We start from the raw sequence: 16,034 nt of genomic DNA on the forward strand, positions 1-16,034 counted from the left end.
GAAATTAAAGATTGAAAAAAATCATTTTTCTTCAGAATTACAGGCATTACTCCACTGTTTTCTAGTATCCAGTGTTGCTACTGAGAAGTCTGAATCCATTAGGATTTTTTGTTTCCTTTATGTGATCTATTTATTTCACCTTTTCCTTTTGGAAATGTTTACGATTGTCCCGGTGATTTTTGGGTTCTAAAGTCCACATGAATGCATCATGCTGTGGTTCTTTTCAGTCTGGAGACTTGTTTTTTTTAGTTTTGGGGTTGGGAACTTCCATTATAGTCTTTTTTTTTTTGATAACTTCCATTCTGTTCCTTTGGTCTCTCTTTCTGGAACTCTTATTGGCTGGCTATTGGTTTCCCAGATTGATCTGTCAGTTATCACTCCTCTCTTACTTTCTCTTTCTTTTTATCTTACTTGTGTGATTTCCTTTACTTTTCTTTTCAATCCTTCTATTGGATTAAAAAAATGTTTTTTAATGTTTACTTTTTGAGAGAGAGAGAGAGAGAGGATGAGTGAGTGAGGGGCAGAGAGAGAGGGAGACACAGAATCCGAAGCAGGCTCCAGGCTCTGAGCTGTCAGCACAGAGCCCGACGCAGAGCTCGAACTCATGAACTGTGACATCATGAGCTGAGCTGAAGTCAGATGTAACCAACTGAGCCACCCAGGTGCCCATCAACCATTCTATCGAATTTTTAATTTCAGTTATGATGTTTTCAATTTCTAATAATTCTTTCGTTAATCATAGTATTCTTTTTTTTATAACATTCCACTTTTATTATAAAATAAAAAATCACGAGGTTTTAATATCTATGTATGTAAGTGAGACATTTTTGAAACTTTCTTTTGTGCCCTCAATTATCTCCATTTCTTCTAGTATTCTTTCATTATTCTTGGTTTGCTTGTTTGTTTTTCCATTTTAAAAATGAGCATTTCATATCTGGAATTCACGATTGTTGTGTTCCATTCTGTTCCAAGCTTTTTTTTTTTTTTAAGTTTGTTTATTTATTTTGAGAGAGACAGAGACAGCATGAAAGGAGGGGCACTGAAAGAGAGACACAGAGAATTCCAAGCAGGCTCTGCGCTGCCAGCACAGAGCCCAATGCAGGGCTCAAACTCCTGAAACCACGAGATCATGACCCAAGCTGAAACTGAGAGCAGACACTTAACTGAATGAGCTACTTCGACACCCCTCTATCCCAAGCTTTTTAAGTTTTGAGCTGCTCTGAATTTCTAAAGAAATAATATCTTTGCTGTCCATTTCTGTTTTTCAGTTTCCTCTCTCCTGCAAAATGTGTTGCCACTTTTTTTGTCTGTAGAATATCTTCCCCACTCATGTTTGTTGCATTCTTGCTCATTTACTCCCATTTTATTGGTGTCTAAGAAATGGGAGGAGATAAGCATGTTACAATTTTACCACCATTAATTAGAAACTGGAAATATTTTTTGTAAATTTAAACCAGTTGTTGCCATTAGTATTTCAGTATACAGATAGAGATTTGCAATCTATTTGGAAAATAAAAAATGTCAACAATTTATGTGACCAAACTTTAAAAGTCCTGCTGTCTCCTGTATCCCTGACAGATAAAAATACAGAAACAAACAAACAAAAACAACCAAACAAACAAAAGAAACAAACCTGCAACTTTTCAAGAGTTCAGAAAATGTCATAAAATTACATTTCGTCAGCCCCAGGTATTGGGTTAAAAGTGTTCCATAAAACCACATTTTTTTTCCTCTGTATTTTTTGACTGCCTTTTGAGACTTCACACCCATTAGTGTACTTGGCTTTCAGTGATTTCTCAGCAGGCCCAGTAGAAATGGTTATAGTTACAAGCAGGTGTTGCTGACAAGTCATGTTTCTCATTTTTACAGATGCAGTGTATTCTATCTCTGCCATCTCCTTTTTCCTTTTATAGCTTCTGAAATTGTGTTTTGTAAAAACTCACTTGGCTATCTTCACACGGTTTCCCTGTTACAATAGGTAAATGTCAAAAGCAATCAGGTACAGTATCAGCTTTTCATTGTATTCCCCTAAGCCCTCTGGTAGATAATAACTTCTTGCAATATTTTCTTAATGTAAACGGAAACAGATACTAACCCAGGCAAATGATCCCTCCTGAGCCAGCTGTCCTTTTCAATATGTTATCCAGAAGATTACATGAATATTTATTGGGTCTTCAGTTTCCCACAGAAGCCAAAGTTCCACTAACAGGGTATATCATGTTTTAACTTGAAATAATGCAATTTTGCATGACTGGATAAAACTAAATATGAAAAGGCCCTCAAGCAAAGTGCTCCGGATCTAGAAGATCTTGATCATATATATATTTTGCAAGCAACTTCAGTGTGACCTGTGAGTGGCCAAATAAATCATGCCAGAGTTTCCTTATTTGCAAAGGAACTGTCACTCATAGTCTTTCTTTCTTAGCCTTCTCTTTCTTATCCAAATACTGTAGACCTTAACTTCATTCAGATTTCTGCTTACATGCATTTTCTCTCATCCCTTGCTTTCTAAAGCATAGTGACTGTATGTGTTTTTGGTTTTACCAAGCAGACATATGTCTCCATAATTAATTTCACCTGAGATCATCATCATAAAATGAGTTTTATTACTCTAACATGAGAAATGAGTGAGAAATGAAAAATGGAAGGCTAAAGAGCCTGAAAATGTATTTTGTTGTCCACAGTGAAATACCAATTACACGCTAGAGGGAAGAGACCAAGAGTGGAAAAACACATCACTGAAGAAGATATAAGGAAAGCACAAAAACACATGAAAAGCCCTGCAACATCATTAGTCCTTAGGGAAGTAATGCAAATGCAAACCGAAATGAGACATCACCAGACACCTACTGGAATGGCTAAAATGGAAACAACAACAACAAGAAAGCCTGAAAATAAGCACTCACACAGGACGTAAACCATCTGGAACCCTCATAGAGGGGAATACAAAATGGTACAGCCACTTCAGAAACCACATGAACCAGCAAGCCCACTTTTCCGTGCTTACTCAAATGAAATGAAAACTATTCTCACACAAAAACCTAAGTGAAAAGTTTCATAGCAGTTTTATTCATAATCACCAAACAATAAACAATCTGAATATCTTTCAACAGGGGAATGGATAAACAAACTATGGTACATCTACACAAAGGAATATTTTTTTTCCAGGAACCAATGTGGAGGCATGAAGCAACATGGATGAATATAAACTGTATCATGCTGAGTGGGGGAAGCCAGACTCAAAAAGCTACCTAGGGCATGATTCCATTTATATGGGAAAAGGCAAAACTAGAACAGAAAACAAGTATGTGGTTGCCAGGGCTGGGAGTGGATGGAGGGGTTGACTTCACTGTGGCGGTATATAACTAAACACATTTGCTAAAACCCACAGATTATAGCTAAAAGGGGTAAAATTAACTATATCTGACTAAACCTTAAAAATGGGAGAAAGAGTAGGGTGCTGGGGTGGCTCAGCCAGGTTAAGCATCCGACTCTCAATTCTGGCTCAGGTCATGATCTCACAGTTTATGAGTTCCATCCCCACACAGGGCTCTGTGCTGGCTGCTTGGAATTCTCTCTCTCCCTCTCTCTCCCTGCTTGTGCTCTCTCTCTCTCAAAATAAATAAATAAACTTTTAAAAAAAATTTAATGTTTATTTATTTGCTTTTTTGATAGAGAGAGCACAAGTGGTGGAAGGACAGAGAAAGAGAGACACCGAATCTGAAGCAGGCTCCAGGCTCTTAGATGTCAGCACAGAGCCAGATGTGGGGCCCGAACCCACAAACGGAGAGATCATGACCTGAGCCGAAGTCAGACAGTTAACCAACCGAGCCACCCAGGTGCCCCTAAATAAATAAACTTTTTAAAAAATGGGGGAAAGAGTGAAAAAGCAGGGGGGAGGTGAAGAGAAGGTTTTGGATGGAAATGAATAGACATAAGTAAAAAAGAACTGCTCTCAAATAAGTAGGAGGGAGATAAGGAGGTAGCAAGGGGAGATTGGGGGGGTGCTGCCTAGGAAGCCTTCAGAAAGGAAACACTGTCTAGTCTGCATTTAAAATTTTTTTTTCAACGTTTATTTATTTTTGAGACAGAGAGAGACAGAGCATGAACAGGGAAGGGTCAGAGAGAGGGAGACACAGAATCTGAAACAGGCTCCAGGCTCTGAGCAGTCAGCACAGAGCCCGACGCGGGGCTCGAACCCACAAGCTGTGAGATCATGACCTGAGCCGAAGTCGGACGCTCAACCGACTGAGCCACCCAGGTGCCCCTAGTCTGCATTTTAAAGATGAATCGGACTTTTCCAGGTGGGCATCACAGTCCTAGGTGATGTGACCTGGCAAAGGCATTGGGCTGGTGGATTAGCAGGGTCTGTACTGGGGAATGTGGACATGCCAATGAGCACAAACAGTGAGACCCAACAGAGGAAGGAAGGGACAGACTGCGAAAGGACTTATTGGTTATGCTGAGGGTTTGGAATTTATTTTACAGCCACATGAGAAGCCACCAATGGATCAGGAAAGGTAAGTGATATCATCAGACTAGTCATTTTAGACAGAAATGCCATGGTAGCTGTGTGGAGGGTGGGTAGGAGGGTGTCAAGAAGGCTAGTGGCAGGGAGGGCACCTACAGGCCACTACAATGCTCCAGTGCATTACTGCAGTGTTTGATGTGCAGTCCAATGTGTGGCTGCTAGCTGCATGGGACTATTTAAATGAATGGAACTGAAAAGGCAATTAAAAATTTAATTCCTGAGCCACACTAACCTTATTTCAAGTGCTCCATAGCCACATGAGGCTGGTGGATGCAGTACTGTGTAGTGCAGCATAGAACATTGCCATCATCCAAGAAAGTTCCACTGCACAATCTAATCTAGAACCTCAACTAAGGCATTAGCAGTGGTAGGCCAGAGGGCCTGATGTAACTAAGTTTTGCATCTGGAAAGCATTTTTGGGTAACAGCTCACCTTAGTCTCTCAAGAGTGGAAATGCAGTCATGCATAATTTCAGCTAAGACACAAACTTAGGTACCTGGGGGCATGCTTTAAATCTTGTGATCTTATATACTGTTAGTTTTCTGTTGTCCACTTAGCATGAGGGAGCATCAGTATCAGTGGCCAATGTGCTGCTTTTATTGTGTTTTAATTTCATCAAGTATCTACAGGAATATGAGCTATTTTTCATCCAGGTTTTATTGTGTTTTAATTTAATAAATTAAATTTAATTTAAATAAATTATTTAAATAAATTATTTAAATAAATTATTTAAATAAATTTAAATAAATTAAATTTAATAAATCCAGGTTTTATTGTGTTTTAATTTCATCAAGTATCTACAGGAATATGAGCTATTTTTCATCTTGCTGTTCATCTAGCAAGTCTGTAACACATTTGAATGAAGAATTCTAAGTCGGAATATTCTTCTATTTCATGTTATCTCAATTGTTCTGTGTCAGAGAACCATAAGGGCCCATCTTTTAAATGATGTGCTCTTCCTTGATTTCTGAAAGACCCTCCTTTCATGACAAATCCATATATATATATATATATATATATATATATATATATATATATATATATCTCTTTATGATGAACAGCCTCTTAACAGAAGGTTTTGGGCACTTCACCCCTGAAAGCAGATGGGTTCATTGGTTGCCCAACATCTGGGCATATTTGTGAAACAAACCCTACAGAAATAAGGTCTGGAAGAGATAAAACTGGAGAATTAAAATGGCAATAGCAGGCCCCACTATTTAGTAAATTTTCTTTAACACTGTACACCTTCGGAATGCCTAGTGATCATCACCCAGAAGAGGCTGACTAATTAGTCTCTAGAAGTGATTCCAAGCGAAATATTGGCAATAGTTTGGTTGGGAACAAACCCATCTTATAAAGCAAAATGGTAGTGAAATGAACAAATAAAAAAAGTATTTACCAGGATTTGGTGTGACAGAAATTAGTTTGGGTACAGGTACTCCCTGAGCCCTTGGTGAAAGGAGGGGATCAAAAAAAAATGCTACTCATCCAAGACCAAATGGGAGAAATATCCCTTCACAACACTCTTTCAACATAGCTGAAAAATGGTGACAAATAACAATACTGTGTTCACTTAACAACATGTTTTAACACAATTGTGTATATGAAACCAGCTTTTCTTATGTGGTTGAGTGTTGGAAAAAAGAAGAAAAATAAAATTACAGAGAATTTAATTCAGTGGGGTCCTGAATAGATTATAAAGAGAAAGTGCCTTCTTCAAAAGTGACCTGCAGCCTTGGAATTCATTTAAACCCCATGGAGAGTGATAGACATTTTGCACTGGTAGAGGGTGATCCTGTCCCTGAGGTCTGGGCTCTCTTCGTAGTTACGATCTACCTGCACTAACAAGGAACTGCAGGATATAAGCCCTGAAGAAACAGCTACTGTTTTGCCAGCTTTTAAGACAACCAAAAAGCTGAAGGTAAGAAGACATCCACACATCCACTTTCTGCTGCTGCCTGGAGAGTCCGGACACAATAATAAAAACTCTCCTGAAAAATGATTTCCTGGAGGGGAAAACTCATGATTTATGAGCTCCATTCAAACGATAAGAAAAATGGCCTGGTATTTAAAAAAATGCACTGCGAGCACTCACAGATTCTTTGATAGGTTGCATTGCTCCTCTATTTGAAAATAAATAAGAATGATGGTGTTTCTCTGTGGACTTACTCTTACAATTAAATGATCTTTAAATCTGTTAGTGCTAAGAGAGTGAAATCTTTATAATCGTCTTTCCATTTTAGTTAATAGATGCTTCAATGTTCAGATATCAGAGTACTCAGAATTTGACATAAAATCTTTTTGTGTTTGCTTGTCTGCCTCCTGGTAGGACCTACGCAGCTAGGTTTTAACTTGAGATCAAAAGTAGTCATGCTCAGGATTGAGACAATGAAGTTTGATCAATAGGTCCTATTCATCCTGGTTGTAGCTGGGTAAGATCCTCTAAAGAAGTAATGTGATTGAGAAGCTGTTCACTTGGAACTGAAATGGGTTGTTTGTTAATGACGATTGTGAAATGAATAACTAACCTGAAGGAATACTTTTTCCAAGGCGCTTGGGATGCCATCCAAACCCTCCTGTGTAGGACAATATAATTATCGCTAAGGTGGTGTTCGCACAAATGGATGGCGATTCCAGGAACAGCCAGTGCCAGGAGGAGGTAAATCAGAGAGCATGCTGAGGCTACAGCCTGGTCCTTCAGAGGACAAGGGCTTCACAACCCAGATGCTTGAGACTACAGGGGCTTCCCAGAGACACAGAGGTGGCTCCCTTGAGACTGATTTCTTAGAGGGCTCTCTTATCTGAGACTTTGCCAGGCTCTGAGCTGGCTGTTGAATCATTTACTCAGGCTGAAAACAACTGATGGGAAACCTGTAGTCTGGGACATTGTTCTAGTTCCACTTTATTATAGTGTAATTTCTCATGCTGGGCAAGGACCAGCTTGCACACAATTTCTCCCCCTAAGTGATCCTCTGCTGCTTTGCCTGTTCTCAGAGATAGGTCTTGCTGCCTTGGAGGGACAGAGTGGCTAGGTTTAGGTGCAGGGAAAGTTAGAGCAGAGCACATTCCCACTTTTATTTTGATGAGACAGCACTGGATTATTATTGGAGAATCCAATCCAATCCCTCCAACATAAATTACGTGACAAATCCTTGAAACACATGCTACCAGGAACTGTGAGAGATTCAAAGAAATGCCATCATTTCTTGCCCTTAAGGAACTTATAATCTGTTTAGGGAAAGCAAACCATGAACACATGAAAAATACAATGACAATATTAGATAGCTAATCACAGGCATAATAACAGAAACGAAGTCAAGGAGTAGTGAACAATTAAAGAGTTTACAGGCAAAAATTCCAATTAAGAGTTAGAGAAAACACTTCAAGGAGAAGGGTAAGGGGTCAGGCAGAGTCTTAGTAAGACATTAAGTGTTTTTTGAGCTGCTTATGAGAGATGTTTACTATTTGGGCAGTAGTCTACCTCACAGGGTTACTATGAAATTAAACACAATGTAAGATTTTTAGCATGGTGCCTTGGAGAGAGTTTGATAACATTTATTATTGGTAAAGAGGAGCCGTCATTCCAAGTGGCAGCAGGGCAAAACATGGGCACTGGGATGGAAAAGCAAACGTTGTCTCTCAGGGGTAACTAAGCCAGCTTTGATGGAGTAGAATCACAAAGAGTTGTGGATAAATTGCGGTTGTGTCCATGTCATGTAGGGTTTTGGATGTAAGAACAGTGTGTTGGAACTTTACCTTGTAGATATTTCTATCATGGGTGTTATGATCAGGGCCATGTTATAGGAAGACTGGACTGTCCATCACAAGTGACATCTTTGTTGATGCATCCCTTCCTACCTTAGCCTCCTGACTACCTCCTAAAGTGTTAAGTAAATCACACTAATAAATGAGATTGATTTGAATTAAAACATATGTACATCAGCACAGACTATGAAGACATCTTATCTTTTTTGTATATGTAGATTTTTTATAATAGCGTGAAGACATTTGCTTATCTTATGGTCTCATGAGTTCTATTTAGAAGCCAGATATTTGGAGGAAAACTGGCATTTTATGTGGTGTCCCAAATTGCCCCCCTCCACCATATTTCTTCTGTTACAGCAGCACTCATGTTAACGGTGTGGGTGACACCATTACGCCTCCTGAGTGAGCTGTCGTCGGCATCAAGCTCCAGGTGAAAGCACTGTGTCACTGAAGGAACCCAAAGCAGAGGGTTCATTTAAGGATTAGGCAAATGCAGTGTTATATGTTACAATGCTGATTAAGAACTATGAAGGGAAATTTGCCTTGTAAAACAATGAGAAATAGAGGAATGAGGCTCATTTTCTAATTCCCATGTTCAACTGCATGGGTAGGACTTAAGAAACTTTGCAGCAGTGACTCTTAGGGCTGGAACATTGGTTGGTCAACACTTACAGTGATTTAGAGAGGGTCAAGGTCCTAACGTTGGCAAGAGTCCCACAAGGTACCTGTGCTTTTAAGGCGATCCATTGAACATGGGGCGCCTGGGTGGCTCAGTCAGTTCAGCATCTGACTCTTGGTTTCAGCTCTGGTCATGATCTCACGGTTCGAGAGTTCGAGCCCCCACATCGGGCTCTGTGCTGACAGCCCTCTCCCTCTCTCTCTGCCTCTCTCCAGCACTCTCTCTCTCTCTCTCTCTCTCTCAAAATAAATAAATGCACTTAAAAGAAAATAAGATGATCAATGAACAGACCTAAATATGGAGGTGTGAAGAAGATCCACTGCTATAACCTAAACCAATAAAATATAAGACAAGGCACTTATCAGTTACCGATATTTAGAGACTTCATTTAGGGCAAGGCTTTGTAACCATAGGGTATTACAAGAAGTGTGCCACATTACTTTCGAGGATAGTAGGGTAAAGTGTGGGGTAGAGCTGCCTGGGGGCCTCCAGCAGCCTATGACCCAGCAATAGCACTGCTAGGAATTCACCCAAGGGACACAGTAGTGCTGATGCATAGGGGCACTTGTACCCCAATGTTTATAGCAGCACTTTCAACAATAGCCAAATTATGGAAAGAGCCTAAATGTGCATCCACTGATGAATGGATAAGGAAATTGTGGTTTATGTACACAATGGAATACTACGTGGCAATGAGAAAGAATGAAATATGGCCCTTTGTAGCAACATGGATGGAACTGGAGAGTGTTATGCTAAGTGAAATAAGTCATACAGAGAAACACAGATACCAAATGTTTTCACTCTTATGTGGATCCTGAGAAACTTAACAGAAGACCATGGGGGAGGGGAAGGAAAAAAAAAGTTAGAGAAGGAGGGAGCCAAACCATAAGAGACTCTTGAAAATTGAGAACAATCTGAGGGTTGATGGGGGTGGGAGGGAGTGGAGGGTGGGTGATGGGTATTGAGGAGGGCACCTGTTGGGATGAGCGCTGGGTGTTGTATGGAAACCAATTTGACAATAAATTTCGTATTAAAAAAATAAATAAAATGATAGCCTGTGCCAATGAAAAATACGATCCAGGCCTCAGTTTTACCCAAGACTTTTTACACAAGAGCTGTCTGCACAGAGCCTGACTCGGGGCTCCGGCCCACAAAACCATGAGATCATGACCTGAGCTGAAGTCGGACGCTTAATCGACTGAGCCACCCAGGCGCCCTGGCTTTTGGTTTTAATTTGTACTTCCCTAAGTTCAAATGACTATTCAGTGGCTGCATGGTCTGTGGGATGAGTTTTGGTGGGAAAAATCCCAAACCGTTTCACTGCTTTGTTCACTTTTATTTCACCGTTTTTAGGAAACTATGCTTTAAAATGTCATAAGACACCCACTAGGTAAGCCTTTGCATTTCTAGAAAAAATTTTAAACTCCAAACCCTATGGATATCATCAAAGATACTGAGAAAAATCATCAGGGCGTTTTACCAAAGATAACGAACTCATTCTAGAATGTCAGATTGCAGTAGGCCTTAGGGAAAGTTAACAATGACCATGTCTGTACTCCAACCTGTGCCAGAGAATGCACACATGTGGAAACAAAGATTTTTCGCACCGGCACAGAGCTGAAAGATTGTTCATTAGCCGGCAGTATGCTAACGGGTGATATGCTTGCATTTTTTTTTTCTTTTGACTCCTCCATAAGCCAAGAGTGGCTTGAAGGGTGTGCAGAGCTTTCTGATGTACAAAGTAAGGCCAATGGCCAGGTGTGTGTGTGTGTGGAAAGGGGCTCCTGGCTCATCCTCCTAGGATGGGAACTCTGGCCTGCTTGGGGAGGGGGGTGGCTCTCTGAGGGCCCTAGCCTTTACTAGCCACTTACCTTGCAACAGTGTCTGCCTATGACCCAGCACTTTGGGACAGGTAAGAGCACCCCCATGCTTCCAGAATTATCACGAAATCCTCCCCTCATTGTGAGTCTTCATCCATTCATCTTGCCTTTCTCATGCACCCCAATATTTGGTGCCCACTTCATATTCACCCTCCACTAGAAAGGTCCAGCACTTGATTCTGTAGCCCCTGAGGCCCCACCCCCACCCCCAAAGAAAACAGAGTCCCTGCTGTTAGGACAATACCAATGAAGGCAGGAAGGGCCATGATGACCATGCCCCTACTGTGACTGCTTGGATTGTTGCTGTGGCTGCTGTCCTGAATATGTTCTCCCTCTCAGCTTGTCATCGGCCTGCATCTAAATTCATAAATTCTCTCAACAAGCTGCCCACCTCTCCCACTGATGTGGAAGCTGCCTGTGTACGTCTACCCCATAAATGCCCACATAACTTTCCTGAACAGCAGGAGACTGAGGGTTTACTTTGATTTTATCATTTGTGCCAAAGCCCTTCTTGGGAACCTCTGGTAGGAAAGCAGGTTTGGGGAAAGTAACAGGAAGCATGTACAAAGACAGGTGATAGCTCTTCAGTGAAACCTGGATGTCAGGGCTCAGCCTTGGGCTGGGAAGCCCCAACCTGTCAACCCCAGTGCAGATGACCACAGGGGTATCTTCACAGAGCAAGCACTTGCTCCGCTTGGAGTCAGACAGTGACCTGAGTCTCCTGTATCCTGTGCACACAGACCTCAGTGAGAGTCACAACAGAGCTAGACAAAGGCAGGAAATGCCTTGAACTTCCCAAATATACCAAAGTCTCCAGTTTTTGAGAAGTTTCTAACATGGTTTCCAATATTCCATGTTTATCAATAACATGGCAACAAACATCTTTGTATACAAATATTTGTTAGAATCTTTTAAAGAATTTAAAATTCAATTGCCTGTTACAGATTACTGTCCCAGGCTCTGGTCTGCAAACCATTTTGTTTTCTTGGTTCCAATTTTAGGGTCTGAAAAAAAAGTACTTAATATTTTGGACAATGGGACAAAATGCTCAGGAAATTTGCTTATTCCTGCTTTAAATCAGGAAGGATATTGCTGGACCTCAGATAGAGGCTTCTAGGTTCTATCTCCTTCCAAGCAATGTTTGGCCTCCTGGGTCACTGGCTTTGGAAGGAAATGGCATTCCTTAATTACATTAACTAATATAAAGGAAATTTCTTCTTAAATTTTGGGGAACAATATTTTGGAAAAAAGAAATGTGGGCCAGACTAAAGGCCAGGGAATAAATAATCCAGGAACCCTACTTCCCAAGTTCTCAACTGGTTGAACATCCAGCATCCAGAAAGTAACTCTTTTTTCCACCTTCAGGGTGGTGAAATTTACATTTGTTTTCTCCATCTCTCCTGTCTTCTCTGATAAATTCAATAGAGACATCATATTTGTAGGAGATTGTAAAAGGCACAGCTTCGGGCCTGAATTTTGATGTTTCCCATGACGTTTCTAGTTTATTGGCTAGAGAATTCTGGGGACACTTCCAGCCTGAAGCCTCAGCAAAAAAAGGGCATACTCAGCTGGATTCGTGTGGCTTCCGCTGCTTTAATCCCAACCCCCAACCCCCAACCCAGGCTGCAGGGTGGCTGGGGGAGAAGACTGTGCTCCCAGAAGGTCAGCACGTGGGGATGAGGAGCTGGACCTCAGAGCTGTTCATTGGCTGCTCATATCTAGCTGTTCTGGGAGAGTGGGGGTGCTGACTCATGTCTGATGGAACAGACAGCCCATGTGAGTTCTGAGCAGCTAATGGAATGGAAAGATGACAGAGGTCTAGACAGCAACAGTGACATACTTAGTGCTTATTCTGAGCCAGGGCTGGTCTGAGCACTTCCATGTACTAATTCATTTAACATTCAGAGCAGCCTATCAGCATGGGGACTAACATTATCTTCTCTTTACTGCCAAGGAAACTGTGGCCCAAAGGGTCATGTAACGTCCTCAAGGTCATACAGGTGGGCATTGATGAAGCCAGGTTTTGAATCCAGGCATATACTTTAGGTGGTTCACCTCTCAACGGCATAACAAAACAGCACTCTGTCTGCCAATGAAAAAGGCTCAGGAGCCATGAGAAAAACCATGATCATGTTCCTGGTCTTTGGGCTCAGGTAAGACACGAAGAGAAGAGTGACCCAAGCCCCATGATTGATTGTGACTCTTGAGTACCTGATCGTATCATGCTCTCCAGACTCATAGAGCCAAGGACCCTTGATATTCTGACAATGATATGTGACATGAGTGTGGCTCTTTACTATTCATGAGGCATTTAGCATTTCTGTTCAAAATTAGAGCTCAAAATTGTAACAGAAGTTAAGTATGAAGCAGCATTAGGTCCAGAAAGCTTTCAGGTGCATGCTGCAAATTATATATTGTAAACGCTGCAGGCCATCAGTGTAATAACTGCTCTTCCCACAAAACATGGGGACAACTTGCATTTCAAACTCTTTAAATTGAAAGAAATAAATATGTGAGAAAAGAGGCCAGGAAGCATTATGAATATATTTCCACTCTCTAGGGTGATATAAAATAATATACCATTTTGAAAATGGTTAGAATTATTCTTTTGAGGTCAGTCTAATGTCACTTGGTAGGAGGAAAAATTCACATTAATTTTAAGCACTTGTACCTGTTGTTTTCCAAATCTACCTATGCATGGGTTTATTTGCAATAGAAAAAGCATTTGTGGTTTCTCTATGTAATGAGTGCATGTGTGTGCACACACACATGCACACACACACACACACACACACACACACACACACACTTCCCTCTACATTTAGCAATAATGCTGTCACACTTCGAATAAAGCTGAGACCTTAAATACATGTTTAACACTTTAACTGTGGCGGTACACTTTTTATTTTTATTCCAGTCCTTTAGGTTTCCTTCCCCAGTAAACAATCTGACTGACTGGAATAGCTACAAAAGCTCTCTGTGAACATTTTCCCCAAGTATAAATTATTAGAACGCTGTTTATATAATTCACGAAAATCTTTAGTCTTACGTCCTTTTAATCTTGGTGAATCTATTGTACTGACAGTATCCTGTTTTACTCTCTGCTTAAAGATTGGATTTATTTCTTCATTTTGTCATGAAGGGAAAGAGAAATAAAATTGCACTTTCAAATGTATATAATTTAGCTTCTGCAACATATTCGCTGAGGTTCAACACTTTTATAGTTTTCACTCCTGAATTTGTCAAAGGTAATTGTTTCTATTCAGTCCTGGTGGTGTTTTGATAACATTAACTTTATCATATAAAGTTCTTATCCATTCTCGGGGTGCATGGGGGGCTCAGTCGGTTAAGGGTCCAACTTAGGCTCAGGTCACCATCTTGCAGTCCATGAGTTCGAGCTCCACGTCAGACTCTGTGCTGACAGCTTGGAGCCTGGAGCCTGCTTTGAATTCTGTGTCTTCCTCTATTTCTGCCCCTCCTTTACTTGTGCTCTATCTCTCTTTCTCTCTCTCAAAAATAAGTAAACATTAAAAAAAAGAAAGTTCTTATTCATTCTCAATGATTTAATTTTTTGAGTATTGTTTGACAACTCCCCCTCCCCCATGTGCTGGAAACAACCACAGTTTGTAAGAATTTTAAGACTGCAACATGATTCAATTATTTTTTGTCTAAATGCTCTTGGTTTTGGTATTTCTATGTATAATATTTCAGACTAAATCACTTCAATATGAAAAAGAAGCAAATTTTCCTATTGTTTCTTCTGTCCTATCACCTGCCAGTGGCCGAGTGACTTCTGGAATGTGTTCCTAAAAGGAAAACCACCAAGAAGACTCAGAATCTATAAGATGACTGATTGCAAGAGAAATACAACCTCTGACTGTCACCTGTTGTACAGACCCACAGATTTGGAGGAACCCCAGGTGAAGTCACGTACAACTCCCTTTTCCACTGCTACTACCCTAGGAGAAGGTTCCAGTATCTCTGCACCCACAGGGCTGTTTACATGACCTTCTAACTGTGTCTCATGCTTTCACTCTTGCTCTCTTCCCCTGATTTCATTTTGCACAAAAGCAGACTTAAAAAATATAAATCGGATTCCTGTCCATTGCTTAACCCCCTCCAGGGTTCCCATGACTTGGGTTACAATCCAGACTTCTTCCCATGGGTGTGTGAAGCCCTGTGCAGCCTGGCCCCTGTCTTGGTCTCATGCCGTGCTCCCCTGTCCACTCCATCACAGCCACACTGGACTTCTACAGAGTTCTGGAATGCTGAACTCCTTCTAACCTCAAGGTTCCCTCCTGGACTGCTTTCCTCACAGATCTTTTGCATATCTAATTTCATCCTATCAAACAGGAGGCAGCTCCCTTCCCCTCACACCAACATCCCACACCACTTGGTTTGACTTTCTTCCCAGTTTAAAATGAATGAATGAGGGTTTTTATGGGAGTTGTGGGGTCAGGGGAACATCAGGTATGATCTTGTATTCTTCCTGAGCCAAAGGTTCAGCAATGTTTGGCTAATCATGTGTTAAGATGCCTTATTTGTGCTCACAGCCCGTAACTTTCCCACTGCACAAGACGCCTATGACAGTCCTCTGATCTGCACGTCCAGTATCCCCACCACCAGAACAAATGAACACAAGACCCTCTGTGCAAAGGCAAGTGAAGCCATCACTCACTGATAGTGGATCCGGACTCAGGTCTGTTCAGGGAGCTGATGATGACAAAGCCGAAGCCTTCGTTCTCTTTGCGGTGAATGACCACATCACTGGTCTGCAGGCTGTGGGAGGAGAAGCCTTCGGGCGGAGAGGCATTGCCACTGGGGGCGGCATGGTTGCTGTTGGTGTAGGCTGCGTAGTCACTGCGTGGAGAGCTGTGGTGGGTTGATACGGAGCCTGGACTCCTCCCGTTCTCTGGGCAGGGCTCCCCTGCAATACACATTGTACCCAAGTACTCGGTTATTTCACAAGGGTCTTGGAGAGTGCCTCTGCTATACTAGGTGCAGTTCTAGACATTAGCATTGTTACAAGACTGGTTGGTTGATTGCCTTCTAGCCCCAAGAGTGCAGGGCATGTGAAGGGCTACAAACTTAGCTACAAACCTAGCTGTGGAGCACCCAGGTCTAAGCCCCATTCCACCCTTGACAGCAAACACAGCTAACCCCCTCACTGGCTTCCTTT

At 41.4% G+C, this 16,034-nt stretch overlaps 1 protein-coding gene across 1 annotated transcript in view; it reads right to left on the reverse strand.

Annotated features, from left to right (window-relative positions):
• The window catches only part of MAGI2 (membrane associated guanylate kinase, WW and PDZ domain containing 2), a 1,321,708-nt gene that overhangs the window by 136,036 nt on the left and 1,169,638 nt on the right, over positions 1 to 16,034 (reverse strand). The window contains exon 16 of the mRNA XM_042965265.1: positions 15,534 to 15,782. Coding sequence (XP_042821199.1) covers positions 15,534 to 15,782 — 249 coding nt within the window. The remainder of the gene's footprint in view (positions 1 to 15,533; positions 15,783 to 16,034) is intronic.

Source organism: Panthera tigris, chromosome A2, assembly GCF_018350195.1.
Source record: "Panthera tigris isolate Pti1 chromosome A2, P.tigris_Pti1_mat1.1, whole genome shotgun sequence".
Classification (NCBI taxonomy): domain Eukaryota; kingdom Metazoa; phylum Chordata; class Mammalia; order Carnivora; family Felidae; genus Panthera; species Panthera tigris.